Source organism: Coregonus clupeaformis, chromosome 35 (assembly GCF_020615455.1).
Source record: "Coregonus clupeaformis isolate EN_2021a chromosome 35, ASM2061545v1, whole genome shotgun sequence".
Lineage (NCBI taxonomy): Eukaryota > Metazoa > Chordata > Actinopteri > Salmoniformes > Salmonidae > Coregonus > Coregonus clupeaformis.
The window spans coordinates 9320201-9343980 of NC_059226.1; the positions used below are offsets into that span (position 1 = coordinate 9320201).

At 45.2% G+C, this 23780-nt stretch overlaps 3 protein-coding genes and 2 long non-coding RNA genes across 11 annotated transcripts in view; 2 read left to right on the forward strand and 3 right to left on the reverse strand.

Annotated features, from left to right (window-relative positions):
- LOC121550797 (putative E3 ubiquitin-protein ligase UNKL) overlaps nucleotides 1-1590 on the forward strand; it is a 24227-nt gene extending 22637 nt beyond the window's left edge. The window contains exon 16 of the mRNA XM_045210780.1: nucleotides 1518-1590. Within this exon, the coding sequence (XP_045066715.1) occupies nucleotides 1518-1562 (45 nt within the window). The 3' untranslated portion in view covers nucleotides 1563-1590. The remainder of the gene's footprint in view (nucleotides 1-1517) is intronic.
- Nucleotides 1-11376, reverse strand: part of LOC121550798 (dynein axonemal assembly factor 8-like) — a 14102-nt gene extending 2726 nt beyond the window's left edge. For 4 of the 6 annotated variants that reach the window (XM_045210783.1, XM_045210784.1, XM_045210782.1 and 1 more), the window contains exons 1-5: nucleotides 2497-2796; nucleotides 2334-2388; nucleotides 2217-2255; nucleotides 1869-2038; nucleotides 1568-1763 (exon numbers count right to left, since the gene is read on the reverse strand). In XM_045210783.1, coding sequence (XP_045066718.1) covers nucleotides 1568-1763; nucleotides 1869-2038; nucleotides 2217-2226 — 376 coding nt within the window. In that variant the 5' untranslated portion in view covers nucleotides 2227-2255; nucleotides 2334-2388; nucleotides 2497-2796. Of the gene's footprint in view, nucleotides 1-1567; nucleotides 2256-2333; nucleotides 2389-2496; nucleotides 2800-2985; nucleotides 3135-3222; nucleotides 3355-4072; nucleotides 4200-4335; nucleotides 4491-4635; nucleotides 4716-9339; nucleotides 9635-9753; nucleotides 9899-10044; nucleotides 10159-10256; nucleotides 10436-10589; nucleotides 10743-10860; nucleotides 11137-11358 lie in introns of those variants that run through there. The other 2 variants (XM_041863163.2, XM_045210781.1) reach the window with 2 other exon arrangements.
- A 1742-nt stretch (nucleotides 11377-13118) lies between these two features.
- Nucleotides 13119-20153, reverse strand: LOC121550800. The gene is made up of 6 exons (XR_005996983.2): nucleotides 19840-20153; nucleotides 15582-15686; nucleotides 15043-15489; nucleotides 13823-14881; nucleotides 13419-13620; nucleotides 13119-13270 (listed from the first exon to the last, which is right to left on the reverse strand). It is a non-coding gene; the product is annotated as an uncharacterized LOC121550800 (long non-coding RNA).
- Nucleotides 16625-19263, reverse strand: LOC121550799 (insulin-like growth factor-binding protein complex acid labile subunit). The gene is made up of 2 exons (XM_041863164.2): nucleotides 19154-19263; nucleotides 16625-18825 (listed from the first exon to the last, which is right to left on the reverse strand). Exon 2 carries the CDS (start codon nucleotides 18818-18820, stop codon nucleotides 17018-17020), a length of 1803 nt encoding a protein of 600 aa, XP_041719098.1. The 5' UTR covers nucleotides 18821-18825; nucleotides 19154-19263; the 3' UTR covers nucleotides 16625-17017.
- LOC121550801 overlaps nucleotides 20084-23780 on the forward strand; it is a 40452-nt gene continuing 36755 nt past the window's right edge. For both annotated transcript variants that reach the window (XR_005996984.1, XR_005996985.1), the window contains exon 1: nucleotides 20084-20163. This is a non-coding gene — a long non-coding RNA (uncharacterized LOC121550801). The remainder of the gene's footprint in view (nucleotides 20164-23780) is intronic.

Genomic DNA, 23780 nt, shown 5'->3' on the forward strand with positions numbered 1-23780 from the left:
AAATAAGTATTTGGTCACCTACAAAGAAGCAAGATTTCTGGCTCTCACAGACCTGTAACTTCTTCTTTAAGAGGCTCCTCTGTCCTCCACTCGTTACCTGTATTAATGGCACCTGTTTGAACTTGTTATCAGTATAAAAGACACCTGTCCACAACCTCAAACAGTCACACTCCAAACTCCACTATGGCCAAGACCAAAGAGCTGTCAAAGGACACCAGAAACAAAATTGTAGACCTGCACCAGGCTGGGAAGACTGCATCTGCAATAGGTAAGCAGCTTGGTTTGAAGAAATCAACTGTGGGAGCAATTATTAGGAAATGGAAGACATACAAGACCACTGATAATCTCCCTCGATCTGGGGCTCCATGCAAGATCTCACCCCGTGGGGTCAAAATGATCACAAGAACGGTGAGCAGAAATCCCAGAACCACACGGGGGGACATAGTGAATGACCTGCAGAGAGCTGGGACCAAAGTAACAAAGCCTACCATCAGTAACACACTACGCCGCCAGGGACTCAAATCCTGCAGTGCTAGACGTGTCCCCCTGCTTAAGCCAGTACATGTCCAGGCCCGTCTGAAGTTTGCTAGAGTGCATCCAGAAGAGGATTGGGAAATTGTCATATGGTCAGATGAAACCAAAATAGAACTTTTTGGTAAAAACTCAACTCGTCGTGTTTGGAGGACAAAGAATGCTGAGTTGCATCCAAAGAACACCATACCTACTGTGAAGCATGGGGGTGAAAACATCATGCTTTGGGGCTGTTTTTCTGCAAAGGGACCAGGACGACTGATCCGTGTAAAGGAAAGAATGAATGGGGCCATGTAACGTGAGATTTTGAGTGAAAACCTCCTTCCATCAGCAAGGGCATTGAAGATGAAACGTGGCTGGGTCTTTCAGCATGACAATGATCCCAAACACACCGCCCGGGCAACGAAGGAGTGGCTTCGTAAGAAGCATTTCAAGGTCCTGGAGTGGCCTAGCCAGTCTCCAGATCTCAACCCCATAGAAAATCTTTGGAGGGAGTTGAAAGTCTGTGTTGCCCAGCGACAGCCCCAAAACATCACTGCTCTAGAGGAGATCTGCATGGAGGAATGGGCCAAAATACCAGCAACAGTGTGTGAAAACCTTGTGAAGACTTACAGAAAACGTTTGACCTGTGTCATTGCCAACAAAGGGTATATAACAAAGTATTGAGAAACTTTTGTTATTGACCAAATACTTATTTTCCACCATAATTTGCAAATAAATTCATAAAAAATCCTACAATGTGATTTTCTGGATTTTTTTTTCTCATTTTGTCTGTCATAGTTGACGTGTACCTATGATGAAAATTACAGGCCTCTCTCATCTTTTTAAGTGGGAGAACTTGCACAATTGGTGGCTGACTAAATATTTTTTTCCCCCACTGTATATCATTCATTATGAGCTACTAACATTATATCCGAAACATTAAAACCTTATTCCAAAGCCAGTCTCAGCCACTCTGTAACTGATTGATCTATGTTGTCTGGCAGGGCCTGGAAGGTGGCCCAGTATCGTGCGGGGGCGAGGGGCACTGACTGACCATAGATGCCACTGTGTAGCTGGTCCGAGCTGTAACAGGCCCTCCAGAGGAATTGGTCCAGAGCGCGGGCCTGGGCAGGGTCCTCAGGCCCCAGCACATCCAGTAGCCTCTTCACAGCGTTCTCTCTCTGCAGGCACAGAGCCAGGGAAGGCCCAGAGCTCAAGTACTGGACATGGGCTTCTACAGCAGAGGGGTCCTAGAGGAAAACACCACAGGAAAAATGAGCTGAACCAATGCATTTAAAACAATGTAACAATCTGTCCACTGGCCTGGTTTAGATAGGTAGGAGTAAGCGAGTTGCCTGATGCTCTGCAGCAGACACCAGAGACACAGCTGTGTTTGTGTCCAGAACCAGCACACGCAGGCCCACCACAGTGAAGCCACTCCGCTGGACTTTGCTGAGGATTTTCCCCAGAGCATGGCTCCACACTCCAGGCTTGAACAGACACAGTGTGACCAGCGGCTGGGAGCCTGATGGAAACAGACAAGACTGGCAAATAGGGTGCTTACATATTTTCTTTTGTACATTTTTTAACCATTGTTGAAGTAATCGACTTTGCAAGTAACCAATGTTTAATAAAACATCCTACATTACATCATGTTATTTAAAGTTCAAAGTTCATACAAATAAACCTGTTTCCAAACTCACCCTGCACCATGCAGTTCAACAATGACTCACACTGGGAACCTGTAAGGAACATTAAACACAAGTCAGAATGGAGGTGGGTGAGAGGCAGTTGTTTGAATGTGACCCAGTGATACATACCAGCTACATTGATGCAAGGTGGGGGTAGGAACTTCAGTAATGGGCGCACACTGATCTGAAGATGAGAGAAAATCCACATAGATCCAGCTATCCTTGACATAATTACCCCAGATATAGGGTAGTAGAGAAATAGTACATAGCTTGCACTGACTGTAGTTTTTACCTGGGATCATCTCTCCGTGGGAGAAGAAGAGGGATGCTTGTCTGAAGGCCAGTTCAGGAGTGGGAGACATCAGTATGTTCAGATTCCCGGTGTAGTTCCGTGGCAGGAGCCGCCGTAGGGTGGCGAAGGCGTCCACCCTCCTCAGGGCACACACCAGGGCAGGGGAGGAGGCCAGACCCACCAGGCTGCTCTGCCACAGCCGGTCACCTACCTCATAGGGGCTCACCTCCCGCGCCTGCTCCCGGGACAATGTGGGCAGCCACTTCAGGGCCAGCAGCTCGAATCCATCCTCCCCAACATCGCCTGATGGAGAAACAGGGTAGAAAGGATAGAAACATAGGGCAAGGTTAGGTAGGTGAGGAGTTCAGTGCTACAGCTGAATTGCAAGTACAATATTGGTATTATTAATAATATTAAGCATTTTAAATATATTTCAAATATTTCATTACATGGGCTGTGTTGTGGGAATGGTTAATGTAAGTAAAGTACCTGTTGTGTCCCCTGTCAGGAGCCTGTGTAGCAGGGTCAAGCCCTGACCAATGTCCCTGCCAGCTAGGGTAAGAACCACCCCCTGGATGGACACCTGTATTTGGACAGCACCACATTGCAGGGGTCTGGTACCGCCCACATACGCCCACCTGAGAACCAAGCGTAAACAGAAACTCAATCAGACCAGGAAGCAAAGGAGGGGTCATCATTGACAGACTGTGTTAACTCTTCCCTTACCAATGCTATGGAGCAGGCTCTCACTGTAGGGCAACATGTGAAAGCAGCTGCTCGGGTCCAGCTTTCCTTCATCTGACAGTCTAATGTGGATACATCCCAACAACCTCTGCTCCTCCAACTCTTTCACAAGGGCTGACAAAAAGAGGAATCAGTGTCAATAGACTGAACATTGATGTCACAAGCTCAAATGCCTCTACAATGCCTCCCGGCTTCAAATGGGAAGACATGTTCTTTATACACTGAGTATACAAAACATTAGGAACACCTGCACTTTCCCATGACATAGACTGACCAGGTGAATCCAGGTGAAAGCTATGATCCCTTATTGATGTCACCTGTTAAATCTACTTCAATCAGTGTAGATGAAGGGGAGGAGACAGGTTAAAGAAGGATTTTTAAGCCTTGAGACATTACATTTACATCATTTAGCAGACGCTCTGGATTGTATATGTGTGCCATTCAGAGGGTGAATGGGCAAGACAAAATATGCAAGTGCCTTTGAACGGGGTATGGTAGTAGGTGCCAGGCTGGAGTGTGTCAAGAACTGCAACGCTGCTGGGTATTTCACGCTCAACAGTTTCCCGTGTGTATCAAGAATGGTCAACCACCCAAACGACATCCAGCCAACTTGACACAACTGTGGGAAGCATTGGCGTAAACATCGGCCAGCATACTGTGGAACGCTTTCAACACCTTGTAGTCCATGCCCCGACAAATTGAAGCTGTTCTGAGGGCAAAAGGGGGTGCAACTCAATATTAGGAAGGTGTTCCTAATGTTTTGTACACTCAGTGTACTTTTGAGGTGATAGAAACAGAGCGATATTAGGTATTACAGGGTTAAGTACTGTACCTGCAGGCAGGCTGGCACAGTGACGCAGGCCACTCTCTCTCCTCAAACGTAAGACCAGGCAGTGGGGGGACAGCTCAACCTTCTCCTCATCCACAGTAACAGTGGGCGGACTGCAGAACACTGACACCTTGTCAAACAGAAAGACAAGCTTTAAGACAGGGCTAAGTCAACACTGATCTCGCCAGTTCCTCTCAGGTGCTCTGCTGTCAATTCAGTGTGGTGTGTCTGATCTGGAGACAGTGTGGTGCAGGTGGGGTCGTTACCTGCTGACTGGTGAGTCCCAGCGCCTGGGTTCGTTTGGTGGGGAGCTGCAGCCTCTTGACCCCCCTCAGACTGAACCCTCTGCCCTCACACACAGACAGAACCTGGCTGTAGCAGCATGGCGCCACCACTGGAGAAACTACCAAGAACACGTCCACTATGAGGTGGGGAGGGAAAAGGCAGATCCACAGTAAGACATTTTGAAACTTCCAACTACTGTACTTGGGATCTAGACTAGAGTAAAGCATTAAGCCATAATTCTGATATTGTTGACCTCAAGTGTGTACTTGTTTCTGAGTTACCTTTAACAGTAGCACACAGGGTGGTAGAGGACCTGGTTATATACAAGGGGCTGCTTCCCTCTCCATCACCAGGGGCAGAGCTGAGAGTGTTGGAAGAAAATCATGTTTTTTGTGTAATACTTTGACTACTGTGTGTGTGTGTGTGTGTATATACAGTACCAGTCAAAATGTTTTGGACACACCTACTCATTCAAGGGTTTTTCTTTATTTGTACTATTTTATACATTGTAGAATAATAGTGAACACATCAAAACTATGAAATAACACATATGGAATCATGTAGTAACCCAAAAAGTATTAAACAAATCAAAATACCTTTTTTAATTTTATATTCTTCAAATAGCCACCCTTTGCCCTGATGACAGCTTTGCACACTCTTGGCATTTTCTCAACCAGCTTCACCTGGAATGCTTTTCCAACAGTCTTGAAGGAGTTCCCACATATGAGGAGCACTTGTTGGCTGCTTTTCCTTCACTCTGCCGTCCAACTCATCCCAGCACGCCATCACTCTCCTTCTTGATAAAATAGCCCTTACACAGCCTGGAGGTGTATTGGGTCATTGTCCTGTTGAAAAACAAATGATAGTCCCACTAAGCCCAAACCAGATGGAATGGCGTATCGCTGCAGAATGCTGTGGTAGCCATGCTGGTTAAGTGTGCCTTGTATTCTAAATAAATCACAGACAGTGTCACCAGCAAAGCACCCCCACACCATAACACCTCCTCCTCCATGCTTTACGGTGGGAACTACACATGCAGAGATCATCCATTCACCCACACCGCGTCTCACAAAGACACAGCGGTTTGAACCAAAAATCTCAAATTTGGACTACAGACTAAGGTCCATTGCTCGTGTTTCTTGGACCAAGCGAGTCTCTTCTTTTTATTGGTGTCCTTTAGTAGTGGTTTCTTTGCAGCAATTCAACCATGAAGGCCTGATTCAGTCCCCTCTGAACAGTTGATGTTGAGATGTGTCTGTTACTTGAACTCTGTGAAGCATTTATTTGGGCTGCAATTTCTGAGGCTGGTAACTCTAATGAACCTATCCTCTGCAGAAGAGGTAACTCTGGGTCTTCCATTCCTGTGGCAGTCCTCATGAAGGTATGAAGTCAGTTTCATCATAGCGCTTGATGGTTTTTGCGAATGCACTTGAAGAAACTTTCAAAGTTCTTGAAATGTTCCGTATTGACTGACCTTCATGTCTTAAAGTAATGATGGACTGTCGTTTCTCTTTGCTTATTTGAGCTGTTCTTGCCATAATATGGACTTGGTCTTTTACCAAATAGGGCTATCTTCTGTATACCCCACTACCTTGTCACAAAATAACTGATTGGCTCAAACTCAATAAGAAGGAAAGAAATTCCACAAATTAACTTTTAAGAAGGCACACCTGTTAATTGAAATGCATTCCAGGTGACTACCTCAAGAATCTGGTTGAGAGAATGCCAAGAGTGTGCAAAGCTGTCATCAAGGCAAAGGGTGGCTATTTGAAGAATCTCAAATATAAAATATATTTTGATTTGTTTAACACTTTTCTGGTTACTTCATGATTCCATATGTGTTATTTCATAGTTCTGATGTCTTCACTATTATTCTACAATGTAACTTTTTTTATTTTTATAAAGAAAATCCTTTAATGAGTAGGTGTGTCCAAACCTTTGACTGGTAGTGTGTGTGTGTATATATATACAGTGGGGAGAACAAGTATTTGATACACTGCCGATTTTGCAGGTTTTCCTACTTACAAAGCATGTAGAGGTCTGTAACTTTTATCATAGGTACACTTCAACTGTGAGAGACAGAATCTAAAACAAAAATCCAGAAAATCACATTGTATGATTTTTAAGTAATTAATTTACATTTTATTGCATGACATAAGTATTTGATCACCTACCAAAGAGTAAGAATTCCGGCTCTCACAGACCTGTTAGTTTTTCTTTAAGAAGCCCTCCTGTTCTCCACTCATTACCTGTATTAACTGCACCTGTTTGAACTCGTTACCTGTATAAAAGACACCTGTCCACACACTCAATCAAACAGACTCCAACCTCTCCACAATGGCCAAGAGCTGTGTAAGGACATCAGGGATAAAATTGTAGACCCGCACAAGGCTGGGATGGGCTACAGGACAATAGGCAAGCAGCTTGGTGAGAAGGCAACAACTGTTGGCGCAATTAATAGAAAATGGAAGAAGTTCAAGATGACGGTCAATCACCCTCGGTCTGGGGCTCCATGCAAGATCTCACCTCGTGGGGCATCAATGATCATGAGGAAGGTGAGGGATCAGCCCAGAACTACACGGCAGGACCTGGTCAATGACCTGAAGAGAGCTGGGACCACAGTCTCAAAGAAAACCATTAGTAACACACTACGCCGTCATGGATTAAAATCCTGCAGCGCACGCAAGGTCCCCCTGCTCAAGCCAGCGCATGTCCAGGCCCGTCTGACATTTGCCAATGACCATCTGGATGATCCAGAGGAGGAATGGGAGAAGGTCATGTGGTCTGATGAGACAAAAATAGAGCTTTTTGGTCTAAACTCCACTCGCCGTGTTTGGAGGAAGAAGAAGGATGAGTACAACCCCAAGAACACCATCCCAACCGTGAAGCATGGAGGTGGAAACATCATTCTTTGGGGATGCTTTTCTGCAAAGGGGACAGGACGACTGCACCGTATTGAGGGGAGGATGGATGGGGCCATGTATCGCGAGATCTTGGCCAACAACCTCCTTCCCTCAGTAAGTGCATTGAAGATGGGTCGTGGCTGGGTCTTCCAGCATGACAACGACCCGAAACACACAGCCAGGGCAACTAAGGAGTGGCTCCGTAAGAAGCATCTCAAGGTCCTGGAGTGGCCTAGACAGTCTCCAGACCTGAACCCAATAGAAAATCTTTGGAGGGAGCTGAAAGTTGGTATTGCCTAGCAACAGCCCCGAAACCTGAAGGATCTGGAGAAGGATGGAGGAGTGAGCCAAAATCCCTGCTGCAGTGTGTGCAAACCTGGTCAAGATCTACAGGAAACGTATGATCTCTGTAATTGCAAACAAAGGTTTCTGTACCAAATATTAAGTTCTGCTTTTCTGATGTATCAAATACTTATGTCTTGCAATAAAATGCAAATTAATTACTTAAAAATCATACAATGTGATTGACAGGTTTCGAGGCTGTCGCTGGGCAATACGGACTTTCAGCTCCCTCCAAAGATTTTCTATTGGGTTCAGGTCTGGAGACTGGCTAGGCCACTCCAGGACCTTGAGATGCTTCTTACGGAGCCACTCCTTAGTTGCCCTGGCTGTGTGTTTCGGGTCGTTGTCATGCTGGAAGACCCAGCCACGACCCATCTTCAATGCTCTTACTGAGGGAAGGAGGTTGTTGGCCAAGATCTCGCAATACATGGCCCCATCCATCCTCCCCCTCAATACGGTGCAGTCGTCCTGTCCCCTTTGCAGAAAAAGCATCCCCAAAGAATGATGTTTCCACCTCCATGCTTCACGGTTAGGATGGTGTTCTTGGGGTTGTACTCATCCTTCTTCTTCCTCCAAACACGGCGAGAGGAGTTTAGACCAAAAAGCTCTATTTTTGTCTCATCAGACCACATGACCTTCTCCCATTCCTCTGGATCATCCAGATGGTCATTGGCAAACTTCAGACGGGCCTGGACATGCGCTGGCTTGAGCAGGGGGACCTTGCGTGCGCTGCAGGATTTTAATCCATGACGGCGTAGTGTGTTACTAATGGTTTTCTTTGAGACTGTGGTCCCAGCTCTCTTCAGGTCATTGACCAGGTCCTGCCGTGTAGTTCTGGGCTGATCCCTCACCTTCCTCATGATCATTGATGCCCCACGAGGTGAGATCTTGTATGGAGCCCCAGACCGAGGATGATTGACCGTCATCTTGAACTTCTTCCATTTTCTAATAATTGCGCCAACAGTTGTTGCCTTCTCACCAAGCTGCTTGACAATTGTCCTGTAGCCCATCCCAGCCTTGTGCAGGTCTACAATTGTATCCCTGATGTCCTTACACAGCTCTCTGGTCTTGGCCATTGTGGAGAGGTTGGAGTCTGTTTGATTGAGTGTGTGGACAGGTGTCTATTATACAGGTAACATGTTCAAACAGGTGCAGTTAATACAGGTAATGAGTGGAGAACAGAAGTGCTTCTTAAAGAAAAACTAACAGGTCTGTGAGAGCCGGAATTCTTACTGGTTGGTAGGTGATCAAATACTTATGTCATGCAATAAAATGCAAATTAATTACTTAAAAATCATACAATGTGATTTTCTGGATTTTTGTTTTAGATTCCGTCTCTCACAGTTGAAGTGTACATATGATAAAAATGACAGACCTCTACATGCTTTATAAGTTAGAAAACCTGCAAAATCGGCAGTGTATCAAATACTTGTTCTCCCCACTGTATATAGCCCAATAAGATGAAAACAAATTTTACAACAGATACAAATGTATCAATCAATGTTTACTTAGTAAACCTTCAGTCTCTTGACCGTCCATCTACTAATGATGATTAATAATGTTGTTTAAAAAAAATAAAATGTTGTTGTTGCTTTACAACGCTTTGAGATTATTTATGTAAAGTATAGTGCTATAAAAGTTAAATAAATTATTATTATTAGTGGTGATATGTTTTTTTCTATTTGTAATGTTTAAGTGATGGTTGTGGGACATCATGATGGCTCTGGACTACAAACACACCTGTCAGTTGGAGCCTGGTCAGGGTTCTGGGAGTTATCTCCCGGAACTGTCCCTGCGAACCACGTGACCAGTTCCCTGTGCACTCTGCTGGCCAGGCGAGGGGAGTAGAGGAGGGTCAAGTTCTTGCTGCTGCAGTGCAGGGCGTTGATGGATGCTGGGTCTGTCTTCCTAGCCAGCAGGGGGTCTGAAGGGCCTGTTACATCCTGCCACATGGTGCGGGCGTGAGGCCCTCGGACAGCTAGGGCAAGGACGGGCCGATCGGCCCCATCATCTCCCTCCCCGTAGGATACCCTGCCTGAATCAGAGACAGACTTATTATAACTTACTGAATAATTCCAGTCTAGGCCACTGAAGATCTGCAGACTAGATAAGAATATAACAGAATATAAGTTTATTAGTTGACATAAGTTTTACCGGTGCTGTTGGTCAGAAGGCCAGGAGGAGGGTAAAGGAGGCGGAGGCCACACACATCCAGGCCTGAGTTGAGGAGAAGCTGGAGGGTGTGGTGAACCACCAGGGGATGCAGGAACAAAGACATGTATCCCAGAGTAACAGCTATCTGTGAGAAGAAGAAGAAAAAAACTGTATGCTTGATTTCCTCATTCTATACCAACAGTCATGATCATGGGGTATTAACACTGAGGTTAGATGATACCAAGGAGCTTTGGAACAGCTGAGACATACCACAACTTAAGATGTTCTTACCTCTGTGTGTAGCTGCTGAGTGCACATGGTCTCAGGCCTCTGACAACCGAGTTCCTGAGTCTCCACAGTCTGCCAGTAGAAGCCTGGGTTCAGACCGAAGGTCCTCTTCACAGCCTGAGACACAGGGCAAAGATACAGCACATTACAGGGAACACATCCACATCATCAAGTCAATCTCAGATTCTAAGCATTCACCTGTACCTACTACCTACCATTTTGTCTGAGTTGACAGAGATAAAGCTGTCCAGGCAGGAGGCAGGTATGTGGACGGTTGGGGGATAGGCCTGTTGGTCTAATAGGCTCCTGAGCTGTGGCAGCCAATGGGTGATGGCGCTGAGGGAGGTCTGAGAGAGGAACCTGCAGACACGCTGCTGGAACACCGGCAGCGTGTCTGCAGGTGTTGGAGGAAGGAAAATCACTTAATTGCAGAAAAGGTGGTGGAGGAACAGAGGAACTGTTTGGGTGCATTCACATAGAATTAGGAATTTGAATACTACTACTAGTAATAAGGAATTTAAAAGGATCTCTATGTGCATTCATCTCACCCGGGGTTGTCGGCCAAGTTGTAGGCTCTCTCCATGGGACACAGCACAGATGTGTAGAGCCAGCCCATCCTCTGTCCACAGCTGCTGTAGGCCAGCCACCCAGAAGGGTACAGCACCCCTGTCATCACCACCTTGAGGGCCTGGTGCTCCAACCTACCAAACACAAGTTAGAGGCCTCAGTAAAATATGGACTCCATCACAAACAGAGTAAAAAGAATCAGATGATCTCAGTTCAATGATCTTATCAAGAACTAGTCAAATAAATATTCACCAAAGACAGAAACCAAGCAACCAGAGCATTGTATATATGGGATTTGGTTGTGGCTGACTCCACTGTTGGTGCTTTCCAATGATGACCGCTGCTGGCTACCAGGACTGGAGAGGCTGTCACGATCGTCTTGAAGCGAAGTAGACCAATACGCAGCGTGTTGCACGAACATGGTGATCTTTATTATCGACAGTGATAAAAAGCACACTAAACAAAACAAATACACGACTCGTGAAGTCCACGGTGACACTGACCGAACACGGAACAAAAACCCACAAACACAAAGTGAAACACAGACAGTTAAATATGGCTCCCAATCAGAGACAACCAGCACACAGCTGACACTCGTTGCCTCTGATTGGGAGTCACTCAGTCAAACATAGAAACAGACTAACTAGAACCCCCAACATAGACATAACCACATAGAACAAACACACTCTGGCTCAACAAATAGAACCGCGCCTCAAAAACGCAAAACAGGGGAGGGCTGGGTGGGCATACCTCCTCGGCGGCGGTTCTGGCTCCGGGCTTGCCCACCACCCTCCAATAAACCCCCCATAGCGCCCCTGGTCCGGTCTGGTCCCGCTGGCTGGAGCTGACCTGGACGTAGCAGGAGCGGCTAGCTTCAGCTCCGTTGTGGAGCCGTTGACCGGTACCTGATTAGGCACCGGTGACCCAGGCACGGGTTGTGCCGGACAGACGACGCGCACCCCTGGCTTGGCGCGCGAGGCAGGAAAGGACCGGACCTGGCTGACGATGCGCACCCCTGGCCTGGTGCGTGGAGCAGCCACGGGCCGGACCGGGCTGACGACTCGCACCCCTGGCTTTGTGCGTGGAGCCGGAACGGGCCTCACCGGACTGACGACTCGCACCCCTGGCTTGGTGCGTGGAGCCGGAACGGGCCTCACCGGACTGACGACTCGCACCCCTGGCTTGGTGCGAGTAGCAGGAACGTTCTGGACCAGGCTGACGACTCGCACCCCCTGGCATGGTGCGAGTGGCAGGAACAGGCTGGACCAGGCTGACGACTCGCACCCCTGGCTTGGGTGCGAGTGGCAGGAACAGGCCGGGCCGGGCTGGCGACTCGCACCCCTGGCTTGGTGCGAGTGGCAGGAACAGGCCGGGCCGGGCTGGCGACGCGCACCGTCTGTTTGGTGCGAGTGGCAGGAACAGGCCGGGCCGGGCTGGCGACGCGCACCGTAGGTTTGGTGCGAGTGGCAGGAACAGGCCGAGCCGGGCTGGCGACGCACACCGTAGGTTTGGTGCGTGGAGCAGGAACAGGCCGGGCGACGCACACCGTAGGCTTGGTGCGTGGAGCAGGAACAGGCCGGGCTGGGCTGGCGACGCACCCCGTAGGTTTGGTGCAGGGAGCAGGAACAGGCCGGGCCGGGCTGACGACACGCACCATAGGCTCGGTGCGGGAAGCAGGAACAGGCCGGGCCGGGCTGACGACACGCACCACAGGCTCGATGCGAGGAACAGGAACAGGCCGGACCGTACTGGGGACACACACCACTGGCCCTACGCAGGGATCAGGAACGGGCCGGACCGGACTGGTAACACACCCCAGTACCTCTCGCCGTGCCTCCACACTTTCCCTCTCCTCTGTGACCAGTGGCCCCCTTAACCTGGCGGCCTCCTCTGCACACCCGCTGGACCGCTCCATCGCGGCCTCCTGCTGCCCCGTCGTCCACGTCGTGAGCCCCCCCCTAAAAATGTTCTGGGGTTCTCTCCTCCCCGTGGACCAGGCCTCCCTAGTTCTCGCCAGACTCTCACCCCACTGCTTCCAAGTCCAACCTCTCTGCTCTTCACTTGGCTTGGCCCAGTCGAGACTTTTAATCCACTGCTCCATAGACCAGCCCCTCTTCTCTTCACTTAGCGGGGCCCAGTCGAAACTCCTACTCCACTGATCCCAGGTCCTTCCTCTCTCCTCTTCACACTGCTTGGTCCCGCTTTTGGTGGGTTTTTCTGTCACGATCGTCTTGAAGCCGAAGTAGACCAATACGCAGCGTGTTGCACTGAACATGGTGATCTTTATTATCGACAGTGATAAAAAGCACACTAAACAAAACAAATACCACGACTCGTGAAGTCCACGGTGACACTGACCGAACACGGAACAAAAACCCACAAACACAAAGTGAAACACAGACAGTTAAATATGGCTCCCAATCAGAGACAACCAGCACACAGCTGACACTCGTTGCCTCTGATTGGGAGTCACTCAGTCAAACATAGAAACAGACTAACTAGAACCCCCAACATAGACATAACCACATAGAACAAACACACTCTGGCTCAACAAATAGAGTCCATTAGCCAGGGTGTGACAGAGGCATACAGTCAGCAGCAAGCACTCCTTATCGTCCATATCAGCAGGCAGAGTGTTAACTGACTGTAGGTGAGAGGCCTCCTGATGAAAAAAGAACAAAAAATATGAAATATGTAGGTGTATCTCTCAATTTATCAAATGGCACTGGGGGAATGAAAATGACAAAGAAGATTCAGTGGAGATCTATTGATTTGGGAGCACTGAGTCTGTCTGTTCCAGATGAACTTACAGTGTCATAAAGAACATCAGTCTTCTCAGCGGCAGGCTCCCTGTCTCCTGCAGACCTGGTTGGTCTAAAGCTTTCCAGATGTTTCTGGAGCTGCTGCTCTCTGTTTCTGTTGCTCTCTCTGCTCTTGGTCACTGACAGGTCACAAAACAGGTGTTCAGCCACCAGTGGAGGCTGCTGAGGGGAGGACGGCTCAAAAGAATGTCTGGAACGGAGCGAATGGAATAGCATCAAACCATGTGTTTGATGTACAGTATTTGATACCATTCCACTCCAGCCTTTAGCACGAGCCCATCCTCCCCAATTAAGGTGCCACCAACCTCCTGTGTCAGCTACTGTGACTAAAATTTAAGATACAGTATATGAGACAAAGTCCCCAAATCCCCTAAAATGAATATCTTATCTACCTTTGTTTCTTTGGCTGCCCGGTAGTAGCACTCTGCTGAATAGCAGGTGTTCTCTCAACTGGCAGCCTGTTTTGGTCATGCTGCATTGTGAGAGATGTGGTTTGGTTGTCCACCTCTGGAAGCAGAGATGTTTTCTCATTGTTAGCCTCAGTTAGCTTGTCCTTCAAGGCCACTCTTCTGGGGGTTCTGCATGTAGAATCTGCTGGAACTGGATCTTTCCTGTCTGGCTCACTCCTGTTTCTGTTCGCCTCGCGTAACATTCTGAGTAACAGGCTCTTTCCAGTTACTTCCCTGGGAGAAGAAAAAACACCAACATGAACTCAGGAAGGAGTTAAACTGAATTCATAGTTCACAGCCACAGAGCCATTATAGTATATTTACAAACCTATGTAATAATGTTTTGAGCTTTACAGTGGGTCTGTTATTCAAGGCAATATTTACTATTTTCCATTCACTAATCCAGACTGTATATTACTGTCTGTTTTCTCATCAGATGGGTTTTCGTCGTGTAGGTTAGGGTTGGTCAGTTTCATGGATTGTGATGAAGTGCTGTTGCATGGTCTGGTTGTTTTCGTGGGAGGCTCAGGGTTACGCAAATCAATATAAACAGTGGGCACTTCCTGACGGCTTGGCTGCAACTCAAATGCCATCCTTTTGAAATACTTTCTCCATCCACCATTTTGTCTGAACAGTAAACAAAACGTTCATGTTAACTCATGACATTATTCATACTCGTGAAACCCACACAACTTTATCATATATTCTGTCCTGCAGAAAGCAGCCAGCCTCTCCAATATATTATCCTGTGACCTTACATTGTCTCCATCTGTGACCAAATTGAGAATGAATTGATTATATCATTATGATAATAGCATTGAGTGTGAATGACATGCTAGGTTCATAATGGTTCAGCAGTAGCTATATCAGTGATACCTTAGAGTTACCCTATTGTCTACCTGGTTGTACTTCCATAGGTTCATCTGACACACTGCTTCCTAAAAAGAGCCTATCTGTTTGAAGAGTCAGAAGAATCTGGTCCAGATCCCAGTGCTCCAGTGGCTGGTAAAAACACAAAGGCACGGATTTGTAGGACATAAAACTTGATCAGTATCTATCTAACTGCAGAATGAAAATGACCAGAGGTGAACAAATAACTTAGTTATTATGTAGTACCTTCTCATGGTAAAATTGCCTATTTATAATAGGAAACTTAAACTCACCTCAAAAGACAAAACAGTTTTACTATTTTGTAGTGGCTTTTTCATAGAGCCATTTGGTTCAGTTCTCTGCGTCTTTCTCAAAGCATTGAGTGACTCCAATGTGTTTTCTTCACAAGCCGCGTTATGTGAAGGGTGTGGCGATGTGGACTCAGTTGTTTTTTGTCTGTTTAGTGTGCCATGGCTGTGGTGCGCTGAGGTGTCCCCTTTCATCTCCACTGGAATACTGCTGCAAGGATGGCCTCCTGCCTGAGCTGCATTTCTAATAGAGTCATGGCTGCATATCTCATTTACCTTATTACCTATGGGGCTGGGCTCCTGGTGTGTGCCCTGCTGGGCTAAATCGGTGGTTTCATAAGCTCCATGGGTTTCAGTTGTAGGCTCTCTATGAGGGCAAAGGGCCTCCTCTGTCCAACACAGTTGTGGCTGTGCCACAGATATTAGCAGCATCTGTTTGGGATACACACAGATACACACACAGTAACCTTGTCAAGGACTCGTCATCAATAGTTGTAAACTTGCTCAGCCTGCTAGCTACTTACCTCTATTTCAGAGTCATCCAATGACAGGCACTCTAGGCCCTCTGTGTGTTTAGGAAGAAGGGCTACTGGTCGGCGAAAGATGGGTATGTCCTCTTCATTTTCGGACTGGAGAGTAAGATTAGTCTCAATTCAGCTAACGTTTGATACATTTAGCTAGATTTACTCTGGCAAATACAATTCAAAAACAAATAAACACAACGCTAGTAGAATAGCAAGTAAGTAGCAAAGTTCATCCAAATTAAGGGCGTTTCATAGGGCCAGCTAGCTAACGTTGTCTTACTACTGCACTTGTTGTTAGCTAGCTAACGTTAGCTAAGTGCAGTAAATCAAACTCACTGATGAAGAATCCGAATCAATGGACGGAATATGGGGTTTGAAGCTGTCAAAAAGAGCATTCCAATGCGTTGAAGGATCCGTGTCCATGTTGACATAAACTAATGCATCTATAATAATCAAGATAGACCACTCTCATGTGAAAGCAGTAGCAGTCAGCTACACTAATAGCTAAAGTTAGATAGCTGCTAACAACAACTGGCAAACTGTTGGTTACCATAACAACTGAACTACAGGAGTGAGGAGCACATATGGAGCACGACGTGTTGCAGTGCAGAAGGTGATGGGACATGGGGAAAGATGGTCAACATCTCAACATCTGTGATGCGACTGCGAGCTAAGTAATGTAATGAACCGTTCAAGTTCTGCGGTCTATGAATCCTGCAGTCAGAGCTGTGTTGGAAGTGTGCTGCTGTAAAATTGCTCCTGCCGACTTCTTGAAAAGGAAAACTTTATAGTGTCATTATAATTTATGTAGGCCTAAAGGTTTATTTCTCCCTCTGCTTAGAGGTCTGGACCATTATGGTACTGGACGAAGTGTTTGCCATGTGTACACAAATATCCCTCTGGCCCCTCAATAGCTGGGCCTCTGCACCTTTAACTGGTAAAGGCTGATATTGTTTACCTAGGGCCTATATCTATATTTGGTTGTGTGACCAATTCCTTGTTGAGCAAATCTGTCTCTTAAATATTTATTCAGAGGACAAAAACAAACATGACTTGTGTTTATTCAACGGATGAGTTTAATAGTCACCCATTTAAAAGTGGACTGCTTCGAAACATTTCCTAAAAGCTAAATGTAATGTACACTGTGTATTCTAGTAGGCTTACTTGCAATTTGTTTGTGTAATGATTTAATGAACATTTAATGTAATATGAAACTAACTAAAAGTGTATGATGCAAAAGCTACATACTTGCAACATGTAGGGCCTAATTACCACAGTAGCAAAAATAATTTGGTACATTAGGCCTACATATTTTGAGAATTAATTCATATAGGCTAAATCATTGAATGTACAGGGAAAATTGTAGGCTAATAACAATTATTTTGAAATGATTGTATTCCAAATGTCTGGCGTCTTTGACCCCATAGATCCTTCCCTCAGCAGTTATTGAAATGTTCGTTGCTGATATCCCTCAGGTCATGGCCAACCAAGCCTGGAGGGCTGTTGCATGTTATATTGTTGTAGATGGTGACAACAGTGTGGGGTTCCTCTCCCTCAGCCAGAGTTTCCACTTGCCGGGGCACCGTCTGTGGTCTCCTCAAGCTGTATTCTCTGAGGGGAAGGACACTGCAGTCACACTTCCAACGGTTCCCTGTCAGCCACAGTTGGTGTAGAGTTTCTGGGATATCTGGTGGAATGCTGCTAAGAGCATTATCTTTCAGGTTTAGATAGCGTAACCTGGGCAGCAGCTGCATGGTACCATTGTGCAGGATCTCCAGCCTGTTAGCTGAGAGGTCCAGCCACGAGAGATGCTTCAAGGGCATGAGGGCCTCAGGGGGGAGCTGACGGAACAGGTTGCCTGACAGCAGCAGATAGTCCAGGTTCTTCAGGCCGTAGAAGGTGTGGGAGGTTAGGGCCTCAAGCTTGTTGAACCTCAGATCTAGCTGTTGTAAGCCCAAGAGTTCCACGAAGCTCTGGCGCTCCACCACAGAGATGTTGTTGTTTTGGAGGAAGAGACGTCGCAGACCTGATAGTCCAATGAAAGCTTGGGTCGTGACCCTGGTTAAACAGCCCTTATCCAGGTGAAGACTGTGGAGCTTGGAGAGACCTTTGAACACTTGGTCTGGAAGACTGCGGAAACAGCTGCCAGACAGGTTAATGACAGCCAGGTGAGAGAGGCCCATGAAGGTGCCCATCCGGGCCTCCTGCACCTGGTTGTGCTCCAGCTCCAGAACCTCCAGGTGCCCAAGCCCCTCAAAGATCCTGTCCTCCAAGGCCTGGATCCGGTTGTAGCTCAGACGCAGTTCCTCAAGGTACTGCAAGTCACGGAAAGTCCTGGGCCTAAGTCCACTGATGGAGTTGTTGGAGAGCCGCAGCACATGGAGGCTGTGCAGACCAAGGAAAGTCTCATCATGGAGCGCTGATAGTTTATTGTTTGTGAGATCCAGCCATCTGAGGGACTTCATACCCACAAAGGCTCTGGGTACCACCGTGACTATCTGGTTCTGGGCCAGGTAAAGCTTTTGCAGTTTGGGGAGCTTCATAAACACATTAGCCTTAATGACCTTCAGGTAATTTCCGGTGAGGTCCAACTCCTTCAGCTCGGTAAGACCTTGGAAGAGTTGTGGCTGTAAGTAAGCTAGCTTATTCCCAGCCAGCACCAGCTCCCTCAGGCCATGCAGGTCATGGAACCCAGTCTCAGGCAACACTGCTAATGAGTTCCACCCCAAGTTGAGAAGCCACATATGTGAGAGGCCAGCAAACAGCTTTTCCTCAATACGGGACAGTTGGTTGTTATGGAGACTAAGCGAGGCGAGGTTAGGCGTGTTCTGGAAGATGGTGCCCGGCAAAGAACGGATGCGGTTGCGCTCCAGGTGGATGTGAGCTAGCGACTTAAGCCCTCGGAACACCTGGGAGTCAAGGGACACCAGCTGACCGCTCTGTAGATTCAGAAAATCCAAGTTGCTGAGATCCTTGAAGGCAGTGGCAGTCAGAGTGGTGAACAGGTTTCCATCCAGCCAGAGAGAGCGAGTGGAGACAGGCACGTCAGAGGGGGCCTGGGTGTAGTTGCGTGCACTGCAGTATACATTGAGCTCTAGACTGTAGTCGTCATGCAGACAGGTGCAGCCCTTGGAACAGGGAATGGGCTCCTCAGTAAGTTTCTCTCCCCCTGTGTCAGGGTCTGGCAACACCAGTGATGTCCCCAGTACCCACAACACCAGTAGCACAATGGTGTGCATAACAGCTGGGGGTAGAGAGCAGAGGGAGTAAGCTCAATGTTGGTGCTCCTTATCTAAAACTACTTAATATGCTTATTTACTTTGTAATAAACATGTATTTTCTCACATTTTTAGTCCTCCCTGAAAGCCAATCAATTAACCTATGTACTCTTTTAGATTTTAAACTGAAGATCAATAGTATAGGCAATGCCTAGGCCTATTTCCAACATTTTAAAAACCCAAAAATATTTACTGCAAACATTCATTGCCAAAATATGCAAATCTACTATAAAGTGTACATTCATTTCTATTATGTGTAATTTTAAAAGATGAAATCAGAATAGTTTGCCCTACCTTAGATTTCAGCAATTTTGACTGAGGTAGACCGACAGACAGCCCACCCACTAAATGAAGGACGTGTGTATTTGTGTTTGGAAAGGCAAACCTGCCTAGTCTTTCTAGAAAAAAGTCAGACCCACTGAACTCTCAGAATTAACCTGTTCATACCCTATGACCAGCATCATCATCAGTCTTTCAATGAGACTATGGCCTTATCTCTCTCACAAATATACTTTTTATACATATACCAATCTATCAGTATCATTTTGAGTAAACATTCTTAACTGTTTGATGTTCAAGAATGTAATAATCAAAATGTATTTTTTCCAATGACCTCAGTTACCCCTTACATAATAAAGGAAGACAAACAGACCAAAATTGGACAGCATTTATCTTATCTCTCTATTGGTTCTTAGTTTTAAACTCAGATTTGTCATAGTACATAACATCATTAATACCCCTAAAAATTCATATTATATGTATATACTGTACATATGGTCTGGTGGTCTGACTTTCAAGTAGCCTTTGCTGTTTACTAAAGCCAGGGTCCTGTCTCTGAGTACATTTACTGTAGATTCTGACTGATACAGACAGCATGGCTGAGAGATAAGACAAACCTGGTGCAATGAACCTGTACTGGCTGAAAAGTAGCAATGGCATTTTGAAATGTATTACAAAAAGAGATTCAACTTTGTACTTACATTGTGCGTAAAAGCTCAGTATTAGAGTTGTTAGATATTTTTTTGTCTGAATTTTGTCTTGATATCAGTGCACCTTAGCCAATCATTATCCCAGGTATAGGGAAATGTAGCTGTTTCTTATCTCACAGCAAATCTGGGGGTTTGTTTTGGTATCTGACCAATTGACCAGCAAACAGACTCTGATGTAGCTGGGTTTCGTGAACTTACTGGACTACCCAGAACCGGACATGTGCCTAAGGACGACCAAATTCAGAAAAATCTAACAGAAAACGTGACAATTGGCTCGACAATCCTGGACAGACTGGCGGTTAAGAATAGACATGGGTATGTTGTGTAATGCCTTCTCTAATACTGGCAGGCATTAAATTACATTGTTTTGTCACACTGAACGTTTTAGTTGTTAAATTATATCCTAAACCTAGACTTAAATAGGTATAGCAGGGTTTTAAGACACAATGTCATAATGTTGACACAGAACTGTCACCTTAGGCTTAGTTCTGCGTTTAGCTCACCAAGTTTCTCGTTTACATGATGTCACTGTTTCATGATAGTGAACAACATGAGACTTGCCTGAAGGTGCTAGAAAGATAAAGTATCCCTAATATTTAAGCAGTGTGTTTGTTTATAATTGGTGATGCTATTCACTTCTTTCACCACTAGAGAACACTGCTGCTCTGTTATCGAGGCATATGAGACATGTTGAAGGAATCCAAAAGCTCACTTTCTCTGAAAGAAAATACCCTTCAGCATACAATCCAGTTATCCCAATCTGTTTGCAGATGTTTACGTGTTTTGAGATATTGTTTTCCTTTGAATTAGTCCAAAAAGTTAGCCATCTTACCACATACACTCTGTCATGGCAATATTTCATTCAAGTTTGATTCAGAGCTTCCATTTCTGCTCTAGCAGAGGAGGCCCTTGTTTGCTACAGTGTGGTGTCAAATTAGAATAATATGGAAGAACATTGTTGAGTTTTATACTGTTAGAATGATTAATGAGCATTCGCAAAAATATATACCAGCTTATTTACTTATCCTCTTTTTAAGAAATGAAGGGAATAGGTCTCATGAAGGAGTGTAGATCCCTGTACCGGAGGGAAATCTGCCATAGTAAGTCTTTAACAATTCCTGCTCCCCAGACAAACACCTCTGATTGGCTCACTCCCCTGCACTCAACCAGACACAAAGGTTCCCTTCCCAGGTCTGTCAGCACCAGGGGAACAGGAGGCTACATAGTGAGTGACAGAGCCCCAGCTGCAGTGGCAGTGAACGTAGAGCAGTGTCTTGGGCTCTGCCGGGATTCAGTGTTTATATACAGGAGGAATAGATCAACTCCTCTAGCGGTGGAAAAGTTTCGAACTTCCTCAGCAGTGGTGAACAGGCCTGAAGGGCATGGTGTAAGTGTGTGTTGGAGGATCCATGCTGATAGCTACAATACATCATCTTCCTTCTCTTTGTGTTGTTCCTTCTTCTGCTTCTCCTGTCTGCTGCTCATGACTGTCTGTCAGAGAATGAATGCCCAGAGGGGCAAGTTCTCTCTACTGCCTTCCAAATTCTATCCCAACAGTAGAGAATACTGCCTACCTCCGTTAGGCTAACTGTTGTGTAATCGTGCAGGCTGACACTGTTTTGATTGCTGATTATGGTGCATCGCTATGTTATATTTCACGATACTAGGAAAAATAATATTTTGGCCAGTTGCACTCACTTCTTTTTCACAGCTGCCTTCTTATACAGATTGTAGGCTAAATACATTAGATGTGTTTTTTCTATAGTGCAGGGCTATCTAAGGTAGCCTAATGGCACAAGTTCCTTAAGATCACATGCGACAGCCATATTGTATGAAATCTAGCATGTCGTCTTCCCTGGGATTACATATGCTGCTGGCATATTGGATTCTCCAGATATAGGGAGCAGATAATAGGTATAATTTCATAAAAGAACATTGCCATTCCTCCGGGTACTTTTGCATGAATATTGCAAGAGATGACATCAAACCCAATCCACTGACTAGTGAGAGGGGGCATGGAAGCTTAAAAAAGTAATTTATTTATACAGGCTATGTATGTAGAGGGGCTGAAGTCAAGGAATGTGTCGTAAAAAGTTGGTTTGCAGTAGGTTGTTGCCTACAACTACACAGGTGAAGTGGAACAAGCTTATTTCTATTTCACAGTGATAGAACAGTACTGAATGAAAGTTAGGCTAGCGACTTTGTGTGGAGCCGTGGGAGACATAGGCTAAGAAGAGTTTATCTCAAGGGAATATGAAATAACCATGCAACTTTTTCATTATTTCAGGGATTCATTGTATTATCTTTTTTTTTTTTTTTTTTTTTCCCGGGGGAATGGATCAGCTTAATATTGCAGATAGATTGTATCTTCTATCAATGTAATTGTCTGCATCACTTCCAATCCCCCATGTTTATTTTTTATTTTTTTATATATATATTCCCCTTTATTACTTTTCAACCCCACCATCCTTTCCCTACTTGGAGTAAATTAGTGAACAACAACGCCCAGGCCTCTACTTCCGGTCTATACTTACTATCTACACCTTATGGACAGAGTTAATTTTAATTTTATATATATATATATATTTTATTTTTTTATTTTTTTTTTGCTCCTGAACTTCTTCTACTCTCAACCTCTCCGATCATTTTCATGATGTCCATCCGGTTTGCTTCTAAATGCCATATCTTTCTAACTGTGCTCTTTCCCAAAAGCTCCCAACATACAACCTATATACTTATTATGGACACAGTATGCTTACATTATTAGCTATCTTTGTTATTATTTGTTGTTATTTGTTATTAGTCCCATCCTTCAACTCTATTCAATACCTCCCATCTATCTCTTAACACCATCCACATAGGATTTCTATTTGCCATATATATTTCAACCGTACTGTGATGTTTTACAAAAGTTCTGAACCTTTCTATTCTCATTGCTTCTACAGATTGTGAATTAAAAATAAACATTTTTGCTAAAAGTATTATTATATTATTGATTGATTGACTATGACTTTTCAGATCACCCAGTAATGCTATCTGCAAGGTTAGTTCCAGGTAAATATTGCAATCCTTTAGCCATTCCTGGACCTGTGTCCAAAAACAAGCTACAAATGGACAGAACCAAAACAAATGATCTAATGATTCTGTCTCTTCACAGCAAAATCTGCAGAGCTGGGAAGATTGTATCCCCCATATAAATAACATTCTATTGGTAGCAAGAATTTTATATAATAATTTAAATTGAAAGATTCAAATTTTTGAATCCGGTGTCGTTTTGCGTGTCAGTTCATAAACACTATGCCATGGGATCGGTACGTCAAAGATCTCTTCCCAACTATTTTGCAATCTTTATGGGACGGCTGTCAATCCTTTGGTCCTTAAGTGAAACTGATATACTTTTTTATTTATCACAGTTTTCCTTAACCAATTATGTTCTTTAATGCAAGGCCAACAGACAAGTTCCTTACTTTTCTCCCCATTCAACTTTCCTCTTCCACTTTTGCGGTAAGGCTGCAATTATTTGGTTGTAATTTTGGGTAGAGCAGACATTTCCATATGTTTTTGTTAGCTGCATGTGCGACATAACTCCACCAGTCCTACCGATGATATCATTTACGAAGATTATACCTTTTTTAAACATTCTGTCAAAAAATTAAGGTTTTTTGTCAATTAGTATATTTGAATTTAACCACAATATTTGTTGCATTATTTGTTCTGTCGTTTCTGGAGGATTAAATTGAAATTGCAACCAACTTTCTATGGCTTGTTTTAGAAATAGTGACATTTGGGAGATTATTTCCTTTTCAAATAACTGAAAGTGAGAGGTTGTAATCTGAATAAAGGGAAAAAGGCCTTTCTTGAACAGTGGGTGAGACAATCTTACTAATTTGCTTGAGAACCAGTTTGGATTTAAGTATAACTTTTGGATGACT